The 23,834-nt window shown below is 43.8% G+C and overlaps 1 protein-coding gene across 1 annotated transcript; it reads right to left on the minus strand.

Annotated features, from left to right (window-relative positions):
- Window positions 1–7,242: 7,242 nt before the first annotated feature.
- ATP1B4 (ATPase Na+/K+ transporting family member beta 4) lies at window positions 7,243–22,847 on the minus strand. Its single transcript, XM_056858991.1, has 7 exons — window positions 22,652–22,847; window positions 17,468–17,596; window positions 16,402–16,509; window positions 13,311–13,507; window positions 11,260–11,316; window positions 9,632–9,724; window positions 7,243–7,401 (listed from the first exon to the last, which is right to left on the minus strand). Exons 1-7 carry the CDS (start codon window positions 22,845–22,847, stop codon window positions 7,243–7,245), a joined length of 939 nt encoding a protein of 312 aa, XP_056714969.1.
- Window positions 22,848–23,834: the final 987 nt, after the last annotated feature.

Genomic DNA, 23,834 nt, shown 5'->3' on the forward strand with positions numbered 1-23,834 from the left:
ACATGATGACATGAAATTGCAATTTAGTGTGGTGGTCAAAGCCCAAAGAAATAACCCTGGTTGGCACAGGGGAGGGGAGTAGCTGGTTAAAAAAGCTTCTTCACAAATCTATCCGATTTGCTGCCATATTAATAGAATATTAAAGAAATTGGAAGAGATAAGAAACCTCTTTGGAAGCTGATTGCTTGGGTGGCTTCAGCAGGTTCTCTGAAAACCCTTGCAATTTCTATGTCACTATTCAGCACTTCTTGCGACTTGTGGTTCATGGCACTGGGCAAACAAACTGCTCATGCATGGAGTGCATCTAGCAGTCACATGGTATAAAGTGGTGGCTGGCAGCTGGCATAGCCAGTAGGCCTATAGGGGGGGTAGCTTATGGAGCGGCAGTATATAAATGATTTAGAATGGTCAAGTCGTTCCTCCCTGCCTTGTGACATTAGAATTGGCTATATAGTGGATCGTCATCAGGATTCCTTTTTTTGGCTGGCAAATTCAGGAAACGACCAAAAGAGGGAGTTGGGAGTTGGGAGTTGAGCTGGTGATGGCTTCTTATCATTTACTTGAATTTGTGCCCCTTGCCTGGGTAACTGTATGATGTATGGAGTGGCACCCTAATGTCCTTTCCACTTCTTAGTAATGCTCTGTATGTAAGAAAGCTTCATGGCCTCTTGGAATGTTTTGCCTACCTTCTAAACTGAGTTCTAGAAAAATGACAATCATGGGTTACTCGGAGACATCTTTGCAGCAACAAACAAGAAGAAAATACCAATTGTGTTCTTGTCTCAAATTAAATAATAGAGTTAATCAGCTGAGCCCTTCTTGGGGGTAGCATATTCTGACACCCAGGGTGAACGGTCTCCGTAGGGGACTGGACCGTGACGCTTTAAATGGGAAAGGGGCAGAGCTGTTTCATCCTTTGAGAGGGAAGCGCAGTGGCTTAACTTGACTCGTTACCCTTTCTCTATCCAGCTGAAGACTGCAGCCCAGAGGTGGACTACTTCTTTGTGCCTATTGTGGTGGGAGCAGCCCTGGCAGGATTAGTGTGTCTGATTTTCATGGCTTACTTTTTTGGTCTCCGAAAACATCGTGGTTCTGGCTACGAGCAGCTTTAAAAACGGGACGTGCTTCGCGCTGAACACTTTGCTCTGTCGACCATCTGAGGAGTATTTTGCGCCTGCAGAGTTTTCAGTTCTTATGTATGAGGGTTTTTTTTTAAAAAAAAGAGAGACATGTAGACATGTGTGGATTCAAGGAGGAAACAACTGTGGCATATTGACTTGTCATCTCATATGAATAGGTTTGAAACCATGCTAGAGACTGATTTTAAGCCAAATACTTTTTCCCCCAAAAGTAAATCACTGCAGTGCCGGAACACCGTGATGGTAAGAACAGCCTTGCATCTCCCTGTTCCTTGAAGCCTGGTGCAGAATTCATGCTGGCTCCTTGCAAACCGTGGCTTAGACCTTTGGAAGCCAGCTTTGAGAATGCTTGCTTACCTACTGTCCCCTAGAAAGTAGTTGCATCCCCTTTGCCCTCCCAGTGTTAACCATGGTTTTCACTTAGCACCCTAATCCATGGTTACTTGGGGATCTGTTTTGTTCCAACCATTGTTTACATTGGCACATGTGTAATGTGCAGTTGGTGGAGGGAGGGGAAATGGCTCCAGAGAGGAGAAAGGAGCACACGTTCCTCAAGCCATGTCCCGATTTGCAGACCATGGCCTGTCAAGAGAGCCAGTTGCATCTGCACCAGCCTAAAACCCAAGTAAGCAAACGGGTCTTCACTTTGTTTGAATCTGATACGTGGAATTATGGACTAGTTTGGGGATCTCTTCGAATGCCGTTGGCGAAAAGCTTCTTCTGACAATTGGGAAATAGGAGATATGCTCTGTTCATCCTCGCCTTCCACAGAAAATGAGCTATGCTCTCAAAATGTATGAACATCTTAACAAATTTGTGTGGAGCAGATGTGTACGGGGGTGCTGTTTCAATGGGTGGAGGCTGGGGGCGTGGCTTGGGTACCCTCCCACTGTAACCCCTTCCTTGAGTATATGAAGGCTTTATTCTTCAAATGTGGAGCTAAGCCTAGAAAGTACCAGTGTGAATATCTGAAGTGGTCCTCATTCCCGTGGGATGTTGTATCTGCTGCCATTATATAAAGAGTGTGCTGTAGCTTTGTTCTAATGTTTGTGAACAACAGCCAGTGTTGTGCCTTATTACAAAATGCCTCTAATAATGTATGCATATACTATTATTGCCTGGGTGATTTATTTGATTTATTTTTATTTTTTTGCTCAATCTGATTCCACACCCTTGGAATCCATACCTTTACTGAAATAGTTACTTTGAGAGCCACTGGGGGGAGGCAAAACAGCCGAACAGAAGTTTTAAATTAAAACAGCAATAGCAATTAGTCCTTTTTGGACAACTGTTATCAAAGCAACCCTTAGTTCTCTGATGTAAATATGCCTTTGGTTAAACACTAGAAGTAGTGTTACATTGACAGTACGTTGTTTTAGCATAAGCTGTAAACAGTGCCTTCTACCATGAACACCTGTACCAAAAAACTGTTTCTGAAGAAATGGGTAGTATTCTGGATACTGGGCTGCCCTTGGGAGCATGTGTCTCCAATCGGCCGTGCTCCAAAAGCTGGTAATGCAGTAATAAACTTCCTTGCTTACACCACTCGGTTTGGAAGCCAAGCCAAGCCTCTGGAGTGTGACGTTTGGTGGTGCTTCTTCCCGTTTGCCTCTTTGAGACTCTGCCCTGGGCCTGCGTTCTGGAGCTGTGGTCTCTGGCTATTTTGAAGTGTTGGTCATCGTTCATTTTGCAGCAGAAGAGCATGTGTGTGTGTGTACGTGCCAGTCTGGTAGGAAGGCCAAAGATGGACAACTGTTGCTGCATGTGTACATAGAGACTTCGCGTGCAGTGTTGTATCTGTGTGATGTGAGAATGGCTTGTGCAAGTCATTTGGGCCGGGGGCCCTGGGTTGCCTCTTCAGTGTGCACATCCCACCTCCACCCCTAAGAGCCCCCAATGGCATCTTATTCTCCCCCCTAAAAGAAACTAATCCTGCAGCCAGCCCTGCCTCTGCGCTCCTATGCAGATCCAAAGGAGCAACTGACAAGTTCACAATTGGATCATCTCCTGATGTTTACCCGTTGCACAGTTGTTGCAAAGAGATGTTTTCAACAGAGCATTTTTGTTGTACCTTAAAGAGGGGACACTAAATTTTCATTTGGCAAATCTTGAGAATGAGGCTATGTTCTGCAGCACAGATTTTTCCCCCTAACGTTGTGACAGTGATCTCCTTATTTACACCCTGGCTTGCCCCAAGCTGGATGCAGCAAAATCAGGACCGGGGGCTTCAACCGAAGAAGCAGCGGTGAAGTCATGCTGTTCAAATGATAGATGTTGCCCTGAACGGTTGGGGGTTTCTTATTTTAAGGACTGTTTGGGGAGCCAAAGCTCAGCTGAGACTCTTGCTCTTCTGTAATTCTGATAATTAAAGTCCCAAAGTTGGAGAAGGGACAAAGTGAAGTGGAAGAAAAGATAACTTTTTAAAGCGGATCCATGTATATATCCATGCTTGGCAAATTTGTCCTTTCCGGTGCTTGTTCTCACTAACTGCCTCTCCCTTGCTTCCTTTTTTAAAATCTTTCTTTCTGCAGCTGAAGAGTGTAGCAATTCTGACCTGACCTTTGTCATCCCTGTGGCGGTGGGTGTGGTGCTTGGCCTCCTTCTCATTCTTGGCGGTGTCTGTTACATGATTGCAAGACGGAAAAAGAGTTCTGGCTATCAATCTGTATGACCTTTTCTATGCTGCTTCTGCTGCCCTTCTCCCCCCCCCCCATCCCCTTTTAACATATGAGTTCATGATTTTATAACAGTAAAGAAAAAGTTCAAGTTGTTTGCATCTGTGCTTATGATTGGGAGAGCAATCGCTGACCTAGGCTGTGATGCAGTGCCGTGCTTTTCCACATGGTAAGTTTCTTTTTCTTAACCTTTTGCGTGTGTGTGTGTTGAAGAAAATACTCCAAGGAAACATGCCCTGCTGCTGGTACTACTAGGGCTATAAGGCCCTAGCATTATAACAGTTTCTGTTGACCTATAGCTGAGGGCCAGAACAAATGAAGGGGCCTAAACGACAGAAAATGCACAGAACTTCTGCAGTGCTTTACATAAACACACACTTACTCATTGCTTTGACCGTTTAGTCGTTCAGCCAGGATCTGCAGGACTGCTACTAGCTCCATTCTTCTAAAGGAACTTTGGGGCTTGAGTTACTGGAGCAAGAGTGCCCCCACCTTTTTCTCACCTCGTCCCCTGTCAAAATGCTTCTGTAACTGAGTGGGGTTTCCCAAAATAGCACATGATATATCAGTGAGTATCTAGAAGAGGGTGGAAGTGTATTCCAAGAAAAAGTAAAATCACTGGTTGCACCTGAGTTCTTGGCAAATTCTGAGTAGCTCTTTGGAATCCTAGCTCTTTATTTAAAAAAAAAAAAACTGGACAGAAGGAACGTCAGCCCTGGTAATATAATAGTGCAGGAGTTTGGGTACCAGACGGGACCAGATCATTTCTTTTCCAGATGCATGTTGTAGCAGAATTTCAGGAATCCACCCAGGAGATGCTCTTCCCACAAAGCCCTGGTTCAGCAGGTAAGCCCCACCAGAGTTGCAAGGGACATTGCATAATTGTTACAATATTTTGGGTGATGACCTAGCAAAGCTGGATAATTATCAATCATAACTTCCTGGATAACCTTCTATTAGGCTAGACATTACTGATGCTATTTTTTCACAGCAATGTTTTTTGACATCTTCAAATGTAAACCTAGCCTTCGGCCCAACTTTACCCCCACAAAGATCTAGAACAAACTTGAGGAGTTTTTCTTTCAGACCAGTTCACTTGACATCGTCATCTCCAAATCCTGATTTTTGAAGACGATCATGAACTAGACCAGCAAGGCTTGATGACAGGAAAGGCAGAAGCCATATGAGGCTGCGTACGTGCACGTTCTGCATCTAAACAACCTCACTGAGCTATTTGCAGTTCAAGAAGTATCATGTGGAAGAGCAAATATGGAGAGCAGGTCTTCCTGAATGATGGATGTTTCCGTTCTCAGGAAGCAGAACTCCAGAACTGGAGAGGGAGGGCTGAATGCGGAATTCCATTTCCTGAAAATGTGAGGTTTCCATTTATGGAACAAAAGGAGGTTAATCTGTTACAGTGTTTCCAGCAGAAGCTAGTTCAAACCCCGAATACTTAATTCACTTCAAATTCCTACAGCAGTTTTTTGCAGAACTCCAAAAGACAACTTTTCTGTGCATTTTTTTTTGTTTCTCCCCCTGGTTTCCTAGTCCAGAAGATGATCCAGTAATTTGTGTGGCTTTGGTGTCCTGAGCCACAGTGGGGTCCCTTATAGACTCTACAAGGGCTCCTGCCCTTATGTTTGATATTCCACATTTAGGAATAGTCTCCTGACAGTGCATTCCTGAGATTTCGGCATTCAGAGACGGCCTTTCCCCAGCGCCAAAAACTTTTAAAAAAGCTTTAAAAATTTTAAATAGGGCTTTTTGCCCCATAGAGAAAAGCAGGCGCAGCCTCACTCTTCTCGCCGCCGGCGTTCCTGGAGCAAACGGGGACAGGAGGCTGTCTAATGGCAGCTCCTCCCCCAGGAACGTCCCCCGGGGACGGAGCACCGGCGCAGCGCCTTCCTGGCCTCCTATGAGCTTTTGCCCTCAAGGCTCAGGAATGCGCTGTGTAGGTCACAACCAATCTGTCTTCCTATCCATATCCTCCTTGTTCATTCTAAGCAACCAGCAAATCTTGGGTGGCACACTTGTGCTACAGCATGGATGAGTCGCAAGTCTGCAACCACGATCCAAAAAGCTTATGTACATTTACACACACAAAAACACACAAGGAGCAGCAGGTGTGCTCTAATACTAAGTTATTCTCTGGCAATCAGGATCTCTTTCCTCCTTTTCCTTATGGCATCACAAGCCTGTTTCGATCTCCTGCAGCAAGTTGTTGTATCAAGAAAGATGTGCACATTAATATAGAGATTTACTTATTTTTATTCATAGGTCAACCGATCCAAAGCATATGCAGCAAGTAAAAACGTGTTAACTGACAGACCTCCCAATTTCATTGTTTAAACCCCATCTTGCCCTCTCCCTGCCTACCAGAAACCAATAGAAACAGTAAAAGATATTGCAAAATTTCCAAGAAACCCTCAACTTGGGCTATAGTGAGTCTGCAGGGGGAAATGAGCCGTTCTCAGGCTGCCTTTCCGTGTGCACCACAGCAGTCCTGATATGAGGCACAGAAGTTATATTTAGAGAGGCCATTCCCACTTTTGGGGAATGTGGGGGTGGAGGCCATCTCTTAGATACGCAGGACCACAGCCTGGGTCTTTGCAGGTCATCACCAGCCCAAAAACCATTACGGAATACATGCATGGGACGTGTGCCCTTCTAGGTTGAAGCCACTGCATGAAAATTTTTAGATTGGGATAGGTCAGCCAGTATTAACACCACCATGCTTTTATGACTAGCTAACCATTCTTGCAAGGTTTCATAACTTCAGAATTCATGTCTCTGTAATTGGCCTAGAATTGGAGAGACGTGGATGTTGGACTGTATTTACAGTGGCCGTTTCTGGGGATAGCTACTGGTTTTATTTTTTACAACCAGAGGGGGGCTTTTAATCATTTATATAAACTCCAGACTCCCATGCCGAAGTCTAAAAGAGTGCCTACAACAGCACACTATATTGGGTGGAGAATGGGTGATCAGCTGGCTCACTTCGGTTTGGGAAGCAAATTCAGGTCTCTTCAAGTAAAAAATTAATTTAAAGGTGAATGAATTCATATGGTTCCATGAGAATTTTGATGCAGTGGTTTAAAAAATGACGGTTCGAGATTGAATGCCATTTTTAATGCAACCATGTAAATTTAATTGAACCATCTTGAGTGTTTTTAAAAACAAAGAATAACACTCTCCTGACTTGTGTGTCTGTTTGCAGGATGGATGATTTAAGTTTAGTACTACAGTCTACAATCTATGAAATGTCATTACTTTAGGGCTTCCTTTTCTTTTAAGAAAATGTCAATAGTCCCCTAGAGCAAGCTTGAACTTTCAAGTCATTTATTAATGGCCATTTTCCATTACAAGAGAGGATTTGGTTGCCAGAAAAAGAAGGAAAATAAATGCCCAGTAGCAGGTGCTTCTCTGGTCTAGTCTTTGACACTCAACGTGAAAGTAATTCGCCCTAAAAACCGGTCTTTATGCACGTTATTGATGATGCCCACCCCATTCAGTTGACATTGAATGGAAACGGTTTCATTCTTTCTCATGGTAATCTGGATGGCCACCAACGGGGATGTGTAGTTCTCCTGGGAAAAGAGAAGAAGATGTAAGCTGGTGAAACAGGAACGTCCTATTCAGAATAGCTCCGTGTACGTTTCATGGACTAGAACTTGAACAAGGAGTGAGTCAACTTGGGCTCCCCTTGTTTTACATTCCTTGGAATCACTGTATCCTGCTTTTTATGCTATGCAGCCCTTAAAACAGCTAACAGGATATAAAACCAACCTTTTAAAAAAATCACAAATTTTAACAATAAAACCATCACAGCAAATCTAACAAGCAGAAAATAGACCAAAATGACAGCATTGGAGAGTTGCCGGGGGGGCGGGGAGATAGCAACTTCCAAGTGCCTGCCAAAATAAAAAGGTCTGGGCTTCATGAGACCAGAAGATAATAAGGGGCAAAGGCCGTCCCTGGGGAGAGAATTTCTGGAAACTGAGTACAATGCCCAAAAAAACCCTCTGTCCCACACACTCGCCTACCTTCCTTCCCTCAATGAGGCTGCAGAGCTCCAGCTGAGGACCGGAGTCCTAGAGAGGTTAATACAGGTGAGTGAGCCCTTCAGAGACCCTGGCCCCAATCCAATTCATAGGCCACCACTAGGTCTATAAATCAGGCCTGCCTTGAAACTGTTGGGGTTATTAATTAATACTGCTACCAATTTCAGAGAGATAGGATCGTTGGTTATGGCTTATTGAAAGGTAAGATCAGTCACTCACACGCACAAAAGAAAAAGTTGTTTGTTTTTACTAAGACAATCTTTACTAGCTAAACTCAAGGGTAGGGTTCACTGGGAGGTAAAACAATCCTTTCTACATTGCTAAGTTTTCTAACCTTGCCAGATGCTTCTGGCAGGTGCTAAGCTTACTCTCAAGTAGGCATTCTTAAAGGACAAGATCGCCTCTCCATCCTTACAGGCTGGTATCGAAACTCGAACTGTATACTACTTTTGCTTCTACACAAAGGAAATACAAAAGCAGTAATATGCAGATTGCTTGTGTACGTGACAAACAAACACGCCTGCAATGGATACTCTGCTGACCATTTGGCTAATTAACACATTACATCATTTCCTTGAGCTGGTCATCATCTATACCTTCAACATTAACTCTTGACTGTGACATGTAACAAAGCTCGCTACTTAATAACCAACAGAAACAAATTGGAAGTCGGCAAAGATGACACATTGCTGGATCCCCCCCTCCAGTAGGCCCATAATGTATTCCTCTGCCATAGTTCTACACCAGTTGTATTTTCAACTGCAGTTGTAAGAACAGCATATTATTAATGTGCTTATAATTGTGGCTGAGTCTACCCTTCCCTAGGAAAGGGCATAGCTCACAGGTTTGTTCACACACGCATCTTTGTTGATTTGCCATTGCCCCATAAGCTGCCTTCATTATTTCCATAGAAACGTGCTTAGTGAAGGAAAATATCTCCTGCTAAATGTTTATTGATGGTGTTTGGTAGTTTCTGGAATCGGTCTTGGAGGCCCTGATGAGGGGCAGAAAGGCAGGGTATAAATTTTGTAAAATAAATAAATGTAACTGTTAACACTGCTCATGTTGAGGTTGGCCAACTAGTTCGCTCTTGGGTCCGGGAATTATTGAGAAAAAGAATCTGAAAACTCCACACTGGATGACATCAGTGGATGTCGGAGTTCTGGGGCGAGGAAAGGAAAACTTCTCAGCTCTCCAGTTCTCACCAGAGAAGAGAGCGGGCTTATGTAGGATGACTTTTGGGTGGCTAAGCAATGGAACCTTACATAAAACGAGGCAGTTTTTAATTGGTAACCCTCAATTTGAGAGCTAGCATGGTGTAGCGGTTCTCAAAGTGTCAGATTAGGACCTGGGGAAACTAGGTTTGAATCCCCACACATGCTATGGAAGCTTGCTGGGTGACCTTGGGCTAGTCATAGTCTTGGCCCTGACCCTGGCTAGTATTTGGGTGGGAGACCTCCAAGGAATTGGGGGGGGGGTGACAGGGAGGCAGGCAATGGCAAACCACCTCCGAATGTCTCTTGCCTTGAAAACCCTACGGGATCACCATAAATCCACTGTGACTTGACAGCAAAGAACCTTAATTGGTGAGCTGAGCAAAGTCCTGTGGAGTTTCTGCCCCATACGTAATATTGCCACAACAGCTACTGCTGTGTCTGTCTTTAATGACTCGCTTGCCTTTCCATTTAAAAACAGCTCTTATTCACAGCCAGGAAAATGAATGGTGTATTAATTCAACCGCTGTACTTATACTTACGTGTGTGTGTTTGCCATAGTAAGGAAAGTACACGGGATCAAATGTGGCGTTTGGATAGAAATCCATTGCTTCGATAATACTTTCATTACCTTTCTGCAATTTAAAAATAGGGACATGAGGGGAGGATGTATAAAAGGTGCAAAGTCTTCCTGCTGAAATACTAGCTTTGACAAGATAAATCTAGAAATGACTCAACCACTTGGCTACAAGTTCATACCAAATCGTTTCATGTTGACCAACTATCGCTCTCTTTTAATTGAGGCATCAAAATGCTTCACAGGCTTGCTTCATACCACTAGTAAGTAAGTAAATATTTTATTTGTAGGTAGCCGAAGGCCTTTACAAGGTATATTAAACTACAAAAGAAGACTAGACAATAAAGATAAAATACAAAATGCCATATAAATTATCATAAAATACAATATAATTAAATATATCCTAGCTGGCTGTCAGTTCTGGCTAGTTACATTATTTGCAGCAGTTTGGCTCTTATCTTTCTAGCTGCTAGAGCGAAAAGTGATGCCCTGTAAGTAATAAATGAGTTGGTATCTGACAACAGAAATATTAATTTATTAGAGTCAGGTAACCAGTTTAATCCGATATGAAGGAATTTTTCCCTAGGTATTGCATAAAGAGGACAAGCTAAAATATAATGGGATAAATCCTCTACAGCAGAACCACAAATGCAAATACATCGTGCTAGTGGTAATCGTTCATCCAATATTGCAGTTTGCATTTTTTGAAAGTGTAGAGATGTGAAAGCCATTCTGAGCTTTTGGATTGAGATATCAACTAGATACTTGGTTTTTTTTTCTGAGATGGGTTTTTTTATTTAAACCATGAAGAAGACTTCGATTGGAGAATTAATGAGCTATCAGAGTGTTGCCCTTATATACCCAATTGCTAGGGTTGCCAGGTCCCTCTTCGAAACCAGTGAGAGATTGTTGGGGTGGAGCCTGAGGAGGGCAGGGTTTGGGGAGAGGAGGGACTTCAATGCCATAGAGTTCAATTGCCAAAGCAGCCATTTTCTCCGGGTGAACTGATCTCTATTGGCTGGAGATCGGTTGTAATAGCAGTAGATCTGCTACTACCTGGAGGTTGGCAACCCTACCCATGCTGCTTCGGCAGGGAATCTGTAAAGCAACCATCTTTCAGAATGTTCCCACAGGGTACACACAAAATGTTATATCATGCTATGTTTCCCTTTTATCTTTTATTCCCTTTCTTTCCTGTATTTTTGAAAAATAATAATAAATTATAATAATAATTAAAAAAACCAATGTTCCCACCTTATTATGGTGCAAGAATGGAACATAATAACACAAGATTGTTATTTCCCCCTGCACAGTTGTTTTTTGTTCTCTGACAAGCATTACAAGGCTATGAACAGGAAATGTTTTAAACATTTGAAATGAGTGAAATATTATGCTTTCAAGGTGTGCAGTCTCAACAATATATAGTCTGTTATCCCCACTCCCCCCCTACACACACACACACAAGCCTTGTGCTTGGAATGAGACATCTCCCTCCCCTTCTTACAACTGTTTCCAGGCACTCACTTTTTAAAATTAGGTGACCCATTTGGGAATATCTTCCCATATATAATATAATAAGGAAGCGGAAATTACCGGCATTTTGCACTCCACTGTCACTGGAGTCCCGTAACCAGGCCGATAGCCAATGATCTGTGAAAAGGAGAGCTTTTTAATTGCTTTGTTAAAAAAATACAACACAAGGAATCCCACAAAATAGGATAAGCCAGCTGTAAAGGGTGAGGAAACGTAGCAGCTCACCCTTGTGTTTTAGTCATTGTATGTAGGAAAGAAAGTGCTGGATATCTGATGACGTTAAAAGGCATCATTCCTACTGCCGGCCCAGCAAGAGTCCAGTGGCTTGGCTTAAACTGCTGCAGTGATGAGCAGTTGGTTTAGCTTTAGCATTTGTATTTGTTCAACTATTACTTTGGTATGATTAATGACATTTAATGATGCTCCGTACTCAAGGCACTATCCAGCAAAAGAGAGTTGCTACCAATTCCCATTTTGCTGTTTTGTAGCAGCCATTATAGCCAGCTATAAAAAGTTGGGGAGCCTGGCTGAGGTCATCTTTGAAAACGCTGCTCTTTGTGTCCTCAGCATCAGAGGTGTGAGAGGATGGCAGGGCTTTCTTGGTGGTGGTGCCATGGTTATGGAATATCCTCCATCAGTAAGTTCATTATGCATCAACACTATTGGCAGTTAGAAAGCAAATTACAAATGTGCTATTCCAAAGGGCATGCAGGATACTAGTTCAAGGATAAAGGGCCATTGTTGAGATCCCCTCCCCTTTTTTTGCTGACTTGTTCTGTGTTGTAATTGATGTTGTTGGTAGCCAGCATGGTGTGGTGGTTAGGAGCGGTGGACACTAATCTGGAGAACTTGGTTTGATTCCCCACTCTTCCACATGAGCAGCGGACTCTAATCTGGTGAACCAGGTTGGTTTCCCGCTCCTCCACATGAAGCAAGCTGGGTGACCTTGGGCTAGTCACAGTTCTCGTAGAGCTCTCTCAGCCTCACCTACCTCACAAGGTGTCTGTTGTGGGGAGGGGAAGAGGAAATTGTAAGCCTGTTTGATTCTCCTTAAAAGGTAGAGGAAGTCGGCATATAAAAACCAACTCTTCTTATTTTTAATGTGTTGATGTTTATGAGTCTGTGTTTATAATTTTGGTTAGGTCCAAAAGCAGGACGGCAATATTCGACACAAATCAATAAAACACATTCCTTCCGTCTAATTGGCTGTGTTTTCTTGTATATAATACTCAACCCCCCTCTTCTTGGGCCTAGGTTCACACATGCTGTGAAATGAGACAGTAGAATGCTGAGATGCTAGAGTGGACTATACTACATCAGAATGCAGAATGGTAATACTGTTTTAAATACCCATACCCCCATAAAAAGAAATAACCCATGCCAGTAGCAAACTAACATACCATAGAGAAAGATTTCAACCCAGCCTTCTTCCGGCTTGTTTTTTTATTTGCATGGATATTTGTTAATATGTGGAAGCGCTAAAAAGTGTGATCATTCACCTGCAGTCTGAAGTGGTACAGTCTACCATTCTCAAGCTGCTGCATGTGCAAAACAGACTTGTGCTTACAACAGAAAGTAAAAAACACACTATATAGCAGTCCTTTTGAACTGCTAAAACAGAAGGCTGTCGGCGCGGAGGGTGTTAGCCTTAAGAGCTAAATGGAACCTGCATAGGCAAAGCCAATATCTTCTGGTTAACAGAAGTTGGGAATAAACTAGGGTTGCTAGCTCTGGGTTGGGAAATTCCTGGAGATTTTTGGGACGGAGCCAGAGGAGGGTGGGGTTTAGGGAGGGGAAGGACTTCAATGCCATAGAGTCCAATTTCCAAAGTGGCCATTTTCTCCAGGTGAACTGATCTCGGTCAGCTGGAGATCCGTTGTAATAGCAGGAGATCTCCAGCTAGTACCTGGAGGTTGGCAACCCTAGGATAAACACCAGGAGACAGCTGTCATCTTCATGGCCTGTTTGCGGTCTTCCAGTGGGATCAATCTGGCCACAGAGCAAACTTAGTCCTGGACTGATCCAGCACCCTCAGTCCCAGGGAAATAATGCATTTGCAGCATTCCAAGACACATAACAAAAGAATAAAAGTAAACTAGATTTTTCCATACTCGGTTCATCTTTAGCAAGAAGCACGGCTGTCCCCTGGAGTAGCCAAAATTCTTATCTTCCAGCCCCGAACAATTCTTTAGCATGGATCGCTTGAATTGGCAAGCACGTTTCATGGTGCTTTCTCCAGTGTCTTGAATGAAATAATTGCCAGGTGTGCACACAGCGTTTTTGCGTTCTTGAACACTGTCATCGTAAGCTAAAGGGAATAAAGACAGTTAATGGGTCTTGCGCTTTACAGTTATGTCAGAAGGGCGTTACCAAGGATTAACTATTCAATGACATCAACACATTTTCTCCCTCTCTTATACTGTTACTATGGAATGAGTTTGAAAACTGGAAAGTGAAAGGTAAGTTTACACAATCAGTGTAGGTTGCTGTCTTTGTGAGATTGGGTACCAAGGTTAAGTTTAAAAAAACCTCTGTTCACACAGGCATCCATTATGGAAGCACAGAAACTTTTTCAGGTTGGCATCTTAAATCTGATCCATCTTTCTCTTGCACAGCAGCCAGAATGGTGCATGTGGAGCCCTGTTAAAAAAGCAGCAGTTGTACCTAAGGGTTACCTCCAGGTGGGGCCGGGAGTTCTCCAGGAATTACAACTGATCTTCCGAAAATAGATATCAGTTCCCTGGAAGAAATGGCAGCTTTGAAGGGCTGACCCTGTGGCATCACATCCCTGCCAAGCTCCCTCCCCAGACACCACTGCCAATCTCCAGGAATTTCCCAAACTGGAGTTGGCAAATCAAATTGTACCTATCAGATATTTATCATGGACTGGGGAATAGGATGTGAATCCACATCCCCGCCACACTTCCTGAAAAGGTTAGCACCACTCATTTTCAAACAGGGTTTTGTGTATGGTCCTGGCAGGTTGAAGGAATGATTCCATTCAGGGATGCACATGTTTAAGTGTGTAACCCTTAGCAGGACCAGAGTGGACATCCTGTAATGCTTGAAATCCATCTAGGTGTTGGTATAGCATTTTCTTTGCCTAGCCAGTCTGTTGTTCAGTCTAAAGTAGAGAGAGATCATTTCTTCAGTTCTGTGATGATTGTAGGGTACAATTAAAATGAATTTCTCTGATCCAGCGAGGCAGCAGTGAGCAGCTGTGTCTATTGACCTTGAATTAAGCCAAATATTGGCTAAGAGATAGACTGAATCTTTCCTGGTAGGAATTGTAAGCCAAGATGAAGAATTGAAACAAAGGACACAAAGACAAAAGAATAGTACCCGGGAGTTGGGAAGGGAAGGAAGGAGCCTCTGCTTGCAGGCAAAGAAAATCACAGACAGTAGAACAGACGAGACACATTGATCGAAGTGCTAACAATACATTATTCAATAAGTAAGTGCCACAAATGGTGTGTTAGGGACACTTCTCAAAGGATTGGTAAGGAGAGGGAAGCCAACAACTTCCTGGCTCTTTCAAAGGTAAGAAAGCCTCAAAAAGGACAACTGATCAGGATGTCAGTGCTACCTGTGCAGGATTCTTTCCAGTTTTACCCTCTCAGCTCCTTGGCTACTTAAATTATGGAGAAATCTCCTGATTATCTCCACAGTGAGGGGATCCTCCAGATGCTACTAGCCATAGAGGTAACCAGGCTCCAGGAGCAGGAGGAACATACTACCTCAGAACCTAGGAAACCACCAGGATTAAGACCAAGGTGGAAGGTGCTGTTAGGCTTAAGCACAACAGCCATTACCACAAGAGGCCAACAGCCACTACCACAAGACTCTGGTCTCCGTAGTCTCCTTGGACTGCTTTTGTCTCCTTTCTAACACACTCAGCACAATAGGAAAAGGACTATTAGTGGAACATTTTGGGAGCAGACAGGCAGAGATAGTTCAAGGGAAGGTTAGTTGGAAGTTCTTAGTTTAGAACTTGGCAAATCCAGCAAATCCTAAATCCTACCTACACAGTTCAAGGAAAGGCTGACAGTTCGAGTGACAAGGACCAGGAGTGCCATCGAATCCTGGGATACCAGGGTCTGTTACACCTTATAGCCCTTCTGAGCCTGGAGGACCAGTAAATCCTTTGGTCTTCCAAACTAAACAACACATGTACAAAGAGCTTATTAATAGTAATAAAATGTAACCAGTGAAACAAAGGGATATACTTGTGGGTTGGAGTTAAGATGATGAAATGTATCCTAAAAAGGCGTTCCGGGGAAGATTGAAAACTCCTCCCCTCGTCCAATGAGAGGATGGAGAAGGGCATATAGCGAACGGGACTGTAGGGAATAAAAGGACAGATCGCCCGTCAGACTCTTGAAATTGGTTGACCAAAAGGTGCCAATTTTCCGTTCTATGGCAATAAAACGTTAAACAGATTTCTCTGGCCTCAGTCTTTCATCTATTTCTTTAAAATGGAATAAGAGCTTTGGCGTTTCTGACATGATACAAACAAGCAATCACAGGGGAAAGCTGAAAGAGGCCAACAATAGTTGGGAACTTTCTCTGAAAATGATTTCCTGCAAAGTGTGCTGGGAGGCATTTCTAACCATGCAACCCCCCCGGACCTGGAAGGCGACCAGCCTGGAAGGCTTTAAGAGGGGACATGTTCAAGGAGGAGAGGGCTATTCATGGCTACTAGTAAAATTGGATACTAGTCATGATGCATACCTATTCTCTCCAGGATCAGAGAAGCAGGCCTATTAAGGTGCTTTGGCAGGACAATGCAGCTGTAGTTGTTTTGTTTGTGGGCTTCCTGACCTAGAGGCACCTGGTTGGCCACTGTGTGAACAGACTGCTGGTCTTGATGGGCCTTGGTCTGACCCAGCATGGCCTTTCTTATGTAAGGCTACGAATCTATGCACACTCAACTGGAATTAATTCCCATTGAACAAAATGGGACTTACTGCTGCATAAATGTGCTCAGCATCAGGCTGCAAGCCCTTTCAAAGCCCTCTGCTCAGACAGTTTCACTTCTGTGATAGTATCTATTCTAACTTGTATCCTGTGCCCCCTTCTCCTTTCATGGTTAACAGCTAATATATAGTTGAGGTACAGCTGGTAAGGTTGGTTTATTTTTTAAACCCAGTTTAAGTATTAAATGGGCTTTAACAAAGAGTAAGCTCTGAAGAAGGAAGCCACCTTCTAAGAACTGGTGTAGGTTTTCCACCAATGGTCGCCATGATTTGGACTCTTGTAGCCTGATGTGAAAAATGAATCCATGTTTGACATGTGGCCTCATCATAACTCCTGCAATATAAAAGAGAAAATGAGTTATGAATTTAATATTGAAGAGCCCATTAGTTCTGGATCTCACAGTAGTCCCAATTAAAGTAACATAGAGCGGCATTGATAAAGATTCACATTCTGCGCGTGTGGCAAGGGGGGTTAATTAAGTTTGGAAATAGCCACTCTCCCAGACAGGGATGGTGAGTCAGAAACACCGTCAAGGCAAACAGGTTTTGCAATTATTTTCCCTTTCACTTTAGTCCACAAATGGCTCATCTTGGTAAAGCCATTTGTGAGCAAATAATTCTGGAAGAGTTCCTTGCAAGATTAGGTTTAGCATATCCACATTACATTCAGAGCAGGGAGGGGGAGGCTTGTTTTGTTTTGGTGTAACTACAAAACATGCACTTGGAGAGCACCATGTAAATTAAAACTGGAAACTTCAAAATACAGCAGCCTGATAACTAACTTGAAGGGACCAATTGAAATGTGTTTCCCCAGCATGAAATGCGATGCACTGTTGGCCACAATTCAAAAGTTGGTTTTAACCTTTGAGGCCCTACGAGGCTTGAGATTATGATGCCTGAAAGGCATAATTCTCCATACAGACCATATACCCAACCTTTGAAATCTGCACTGGATACCCTTCTCTGGGTCCCTTGACCCTTGGAGATCAAGCAGATGACAACCAGAGAGGGCTTTCTCAAGGGTAATGCCCCATTATGCAATAATCTCCCCAAATAGACTAATTGAGGACTGATTTGTGTTTCTGCTTTGATATTTACTTGATTTTCCCCCCTGGTATTATCTGCTCTTGTGGCTGTTTCTCTCTGTTTTGTTGCTTTTCCATATATTCCTTTATTTATTTTCAACTTTTTAATTGTACACCTCTTTGGGCATTTTAAGAATGCAAAGGCTATTTGTAAAAGAACTAAGATAGACAGATAGAAAGGCAAATCTGTTGAGCTCAAGCACTCACCTGGTGGAGAGACTCTGTCCCTGTACTTAGGCGTGTATGGGCTCAGGGTAAGCAGCATTACATACATACAAAATGCAAACATTCCAGCCAAGAAAATGTAAAAAACTAGATAAAAGAGGAGTACTAGGCCTGCAAGACAGGAAAAAAAACACACACACATTGTTGATGAGCTAGGGCACAACGACCATACAATATTCAAGTGCAACAATGAGATATCCATGGTATTGCAACCATATCAATCCCAAAGAAACACAGGCGAACACAGCTAGGCTCAGTCCAGAGATATCCACACACAAAAGAGATAGGCATGTCTGATATCATCTATGGTCCTTTGATATGAATATACACACATTTGTTCCTACGCCATGATGGGAATAGCCAGGGAGGGGAAGGCTAACAATCTGCATTGCCTAGCCACTGTGCCTAATTCCACATGTGCAATCATTGGCTTAGGCAGCAATGAATCTGCCCAGCTGCTCTGTCCAGCTGCAACCTATACACACCAGGATGCCTTGCAGGATTCTGGGTACAGAAGTCACACAGAGTAATGAAGATCTAGGCATAGTGGAATATCCAAGCAATGTTGATCTAATAATTAGATAGATTGTTTATTTACGGCCCTTGGCCAGATAAAACAAAATACATGAGATCTAATAGTTGATTTTGTTTGGGTGGGGGTGAGGGAGTTTAGAAATTGGTTTCTTTGTGCATTGCTGGCTTTTACTTGTAACAGGAAAGGTGAGGTATGCCTATTAAAAAATAATTAAATCTTTCCACTTATTTTTTTTCCTGCTAGCCACGACTGCTTTATTATTGATGTTGCCGCAGGAGTCTTGGCACTGAGAGTTTATTTAGGATAAAAATGTTTTAAACCCTTTAGTCCAGCTTGTCTTTGGCCGTCCCTCCACAAATGCAAGTTGTCATCATACTGTCATGCTCTGTTGCAGGGGTGGGGAACCTTTTTTCCACCAAGGGCCATTTGGATATTTATAACATCATTCACGGGCCATACAAAATTATCAACTTAAAAATTAGCCAGCCAAGCCCCAAGCAGGCAGCTGCCCCAGATGACACCCCCCCCCCCGGCATGGGCAAGCAGGCAGGCATCCAACTGGTAGTGCACTTGGGGCGGGGGGAAGGTTCCTTTTCTTGGCAAAACAAACTCACATCTGCCCTGAATAGAGGCTATTCCTGTCCGCAGGAGGGGGCGAATCACCAGTCTTAGATCCTTCTGAGCTAGAGATCTGCCAGGACCCACAAAGGGCCAGACCAAATGATTTTGCGGGCCTTAAATGGCCCCCGAGCTTGATGTTCCCCACCCCTGCTCTAATGCAAGCACATTCTTTCCATTTCTGGATGAAAAGTTTAGTTGTTGGGTCAGCTGAGCACATTTTGACCAGCCTGGTGGCCCGCTTGTGGTCTCGGGGGATCCAGTCAGTGAGATGGGTCTGTCTACATGCGATCTTGCCTGCAAGCTGGTCATATACTGGTCAAAGACTGCAATAAATTTTATGATGATGACTGCAAGCTGCATGGCCAACCCATCTCCGCTTTGCATTGCACATCGCCTATATTATTCCCATACATTTCAGGATTTCCTTGTTCACATGAAGTGACACTTTGGACATGCACCATTCCATCACTCTTGGAGTGACAGTGAGTTTTTCCTCCTCTATTTTTGCTGTTGACTAAGGATGCTTTCATACATGCCAAATAATGCACTTTCATTCCACTTTCAACACACTTTGCAACTGGATTATACTCTGTGAAATGGCAAAATCCACTTGCAAATGATCGTTCAAGTGCATTGAAAGTGGTCTGAAAGTGGATTATTCAGTATGTGTGAAAGCACATTAACTTTTGGCTCTCTATATCATGCCTGATAGGACAATGGAGCTCAACAATTCCTTTCTTCGACATGTTTTAAATGAAACATTTTAAATACATTATATGAATATACTTTTGAATGTACACATTCCTTATGGCAAATAACAGTGTGGCTCACTCTTGGCACAAACTCCTGGGTCATTGTTAGGGCTAAGAAACTGATGCTCTTTGGAGGCAAAGCAAATTAACTCACCAGGACCTGCTTCTATCTGCTGTTGGTAGCAGCCACTGGTGGGTTTGGGTGCCTTGCTTTGGTTTGGTTTACCTTTTTGAGAGGAAGGATACTTTGGATATCTGGGGCACAGGAAGGGAAGTGTGTTCATGCATAATAATCTGGCTTAGATCCATTCAATAAAGAAGGGAGCTTGCCAGGACTGCAGTAACAGTGTCTGGTATATTTCCTCCCACCTTTAGTCTAGTTGACAAATTTGCTGCCAAATCCACGTGGGACTTATTTTATTCAAGAAACACCTGCTTAGCTTCTGAGATCTGATGAGATCAGGCTTTACCAGGCTGCCTTCCCTCCCAGGTAACCAACTACTGACCGGCAAATCTGGCCCTTGAACGCATTTGAGTGTGAGGTGCCGTGCATTAGGGAATTGCACAGGCTGTTCCCAATCCCAGCATCTCTACCCTGCAAGGACCGTTGGAAAGTGGGGAGGGGGGAACTTTAAAAAAAATTGGACTAGGTGGTATTCAGAGGACATTTTCTGTACGCATGAAAGGAGTGGGGGAGGAGGCAACAAGGGCATAAAATGAAATAATCCTTCTGTGACGTCACAACTGCTAGTAGCCCAAAACTGCATTTTCCATATTTGTATTTATTGTATTTCAAATGTATTTTTAAACGTTGTAAGCCGCCCTAAGTCCCCTGTGGGAAGAGGGTGCCGGGCATAAAATAAATAACGAAATAAACAAAGAAATAAATAACATTTGTCCCAGACAGAGGCCAGAGATGGCAGCTGGCCAGTCTCAGGGGAATCAAGTCCACTGTTGCAGGCAGTGATGACAATAATAAAAAAAAAAGCCAAAAACATAACTTGGTTTTTTTCCCCCTCAGGATGAGCCTGAATCCATTTCAGAACAAGCGTGGGGAACACAGATGTGCACTTTCGCCCTCTGCGTTCTTGAGGTGTTTACACTGAGGGGAATTTTTAGCCCTGAGAACAATTTGGGAAAGCAAATAAACACGTGACCGTCCAAAGCGGAGTCACATTCTTTTAAGCCAACTGACATCAATGGAATTAGAAAAGTGTAACTATTTCTAGGATTGCACTGCATTTGCATTGGCTCAGCCTTTATGGGGAGCCTCGGTTTGAACAGAAGAAAACATCGAGGCAGTCAGGAAGGAAAACTGTTAATAATTAGGAAGACCTAATTGATGCTAGGAGCCCCGTGGCGCAGACTGGTAAGCTGCAGGACTGCAGTCCAAGCTCTGCTCACGACCGGAGTTCGATCCCGACAGGAGTTGGTTTCAGGTAGCCGGCTCAAGGTGGACTCAGCCTCCCATCCTTCCGAGGTCAGTCAAATGTGCACCCAGCTTGCTGGAGGTAAAGGGAAGATGACTGGGGAAGGCACTGGCAAACCACCCCGTAAACAAAGTCTGCCTAGTAAACGTCGGGATGTGACGTCACCCCATGGGTCAGGAATGACCCGGTGCTTGCACAAGGGACCTTTACCTTACCTTTTAATTGATGCTAGTACTGCGAGTTTCTCTGATTTGGAACTTCTTTTCCTCATGCTCTTTCATTGGTTCTGAGAGCTAATGTTATATAGTGAACAGAGTTTTGTACTCAGACCAGGAAGTCCCCTGTTCTAATCCCTATTCATCCAGTAAACTCACTGGTGACCCATCACTCTGTCTCTCTTTCAACCTAACCTGCCTCACAGGGTTGTTGTTTGAATAAAAGAGGAGAAAGAGATATCCATTACACTGTGTCCCTTAGGAGAAGAGAAGGCATCAAATGTGATGGGTTTCACAAACTCCAACACCCACTTGTTCTCTAACTAGGGTTGCCAACCTCCAGGTAGTAGCTGGCGATCTCCAGCTATTACAACTGATCTCCAGCCAATAGAGATCGGTTCACCTGGAGAAAATGGTCGCTTTGGCAATTGGCCTCTACGGCATTCAAGCCCCTTCCTAAACCCCACCCTCCTCAGGCTCCGCCCCAAAAATCTCCAGGTATTTCTCAACCCTATTGTCTAACCACCTAGCTTCCAACTCCCTTCTTCCCTTAAGATGAGAATCAGTATATAGGTTATTGATAGTATTGCCTTTGCTGTGTCTAATCATTCACCAGCGAGAACATTTAGGGCCCTTTCACACGTGCTGAATAATGCACTTTCAATCCATTTTCAATGCACTTTGGAGCTGGATTTCACTGTGTGAAATGGCAAAATCCATTTGCAAACAATCGTTAAAGTGCATTGAAAGTGCATTATTCAGCATGTGTGAAAGCACCCTCTATATTACTCAAATAGTCCTGATGGTCAATAACAATCTCTGCATTGAACCTTTCTTTGATCTTTATAGCATTCTTGTAATACATATTCTTTTTCTGCATTAGACAACCTTTCCTAATGGTTATAGAAGCCCATTAGGAAACTCGCCTAAGGGCCGAACTACATGTTAGAAGAAGAATATAAATTTTATTACAGTCAATGACCAGCACAGAACTACATGTTATGTTTGACACATGACCACCCTGGGGACGTTCCTTACAGTGGAGAACTCATCTGATTGTAAGTTCCCATTGCAGTCACATGTCATATGTAATGTGTAGCTTGGCGCTCAGTAATATGGATAGACTTCGGAGATCCACAGCTGCTCTACCTTTTTCTAAGCAGTCGTTACAAACTTCCCTGTCTGAGAACATTTTTGGCCCACCAACATCTGTAAAGCCTCAGGGAAAAGATGTTCCAACTCCTTAAACGTTCCACTGTTACCCCTGATTCAGCTGCATATGATCAACACTTCTAAGCTAGAATATTGCTTTATTTTTAACTACACATCTCCTAGTCAACAGCGAGCCACTTTTGCCACAGCAGTGCCACAAGGACAATTTTGCAAGCCACCACAAACTCACAGTCTGACTGAGTTTGAGGTGGACCCCATTAGACAATTGGCTTGGGCTCAGGAACTATAACAGGCTCATATTTGAAGTGGCTCTCATACACCCAGAGAATGTCTAGGTTTTTCTTTCAGAAGTGTAGAAATACAGTGCATGCATCATGGAAAACAGACAGCAGGATGAAGGCAAATCTCTCCCATAGACTAGAAAGAAATGTTTCACCTACTCCAGCTGTGAGCTGTCCTGCCCATAAATTCCCTCGTCTCTGGATTCCACAGGAAGGTTTTCATATCTTTGATTGTGTCACCCCACGATTTCTTGGCCATCGCCGGTGATTTCATCTCGTCTTCGTCTTCGTCTTCATCTGTGTGATGAGCATTCCTATTTTCCTGGAATGACGACAAAGCATACCCCTCCACCATGCAGTTTTTCCCTCTCCAGAATGAATCTTCCATCAGCCCGAAAATAAATGTCAACAAACTTACAGTCTGGTGATTCAATTTTCCATTTCCTCATCATTGCTCACTGTATTACAGAAACTCTCCCCCCCCCCTAATTATTTATGTTTTTGTTCACCACTGTAGCTCCCCACATAGGGTTCCAGCTCTGAGTTAGGAAATACCTGGAGATTTTTGGGGTGGAGTCTGAGGAGGGTGGGGTTTGGAGAGGGGAGGGGCTTCAATGTCATAGAGTCCAAATGCCAAAGCTGCCATTTTCTCCAGGGAAACTGATTTCTATCGCCCTTGGCCCACAGAACCAGAAATCACCACAAAGTCATATAGAGTCCAAACAGATGGCTTTTACTGATCAAATAGGCATACAGTGCAAACGAATAAAATGACAGCTACGAAAGGCTCACTAGCTGGGAGATATTATAAGGCAGGAAAGGCGGGAGATTACACGCAGGAATACAGTTTCCCAGGAGCTGAGTTTTCCCAGGCTTAGGCATGCGACCTTGGGGGGCAGACAATACAGCACAGAGACAGAGGCAATAACGAAACCGAGATAGCAGCCTGACATTCTGCTCCCCTCAAGGCCCCCTCCCAGTTCGCAAGGGGGCTGGCCTGTCCGGGTAAGCAATGTGAAAGGCGTCGACGAGGTCGGGGGCGGAGACATCCCGTGCGCGCACCCATTCGTCATAGGCAGGGGGGAAATGTTTCCAACGAACTAGATATTGGAGAGTGCCATGGTGAATACGGGAGTCAAGGATCTTGGAGACTTCGAAGTGTTCTTCCCCCCCCACCATGATGGGTTGCGCAGGCGGTGGGTCCGGATGCCACCGTGGAGAAGCAACATGGGGTTTGAGGAGGCTTATGTGGAAAACAGGATGCACACGCCTCAAGGATTTGGGGAGAGCCAGTTCCACTGTGACAGGGTTTATGACCCGAGTAATGGGGAAAGGGCCAATG

Source organism: Euleptes europaea, chromosome 13 (genome assembly GCF_029931775.1).
Source record: "Euleptes europaea isolate rEulEur1 chromosome 13, rEulEur1.hap1, whole genome shotgun sequence".
Lineage (NCBI taxonomy): Eukaryota > Metazoa > Chordata > Lepidosauria > Squamata > Sphaerodactylidae > Euleptes > Euleptes europaea.

Bases quoted from the DNA above. Each gene is read 5' to 3' on its own strand.
- ATP1B4 (XM_056858991.1), bottom strand. From the start codon at position 22,847: ATGGTGGAGGGGTATGCTTTGTCGTCATTCCAGGAAAATAGGAATGCT. The intron at 13,508-16,401 runs GTGGCTTCCTTC...TATTCCCTTTAG, and splicing joins CCTACACCAGTTCTTAGAAG to CTTACGATGACAGTGTTCAA. The intron at 7,402-9,631 runs GTAAGTATAAGT...CTCTTTTCCCAG, and splicing joins ACTATGGCAAACACACACAC to GAGAACTACACATCCCCGTT.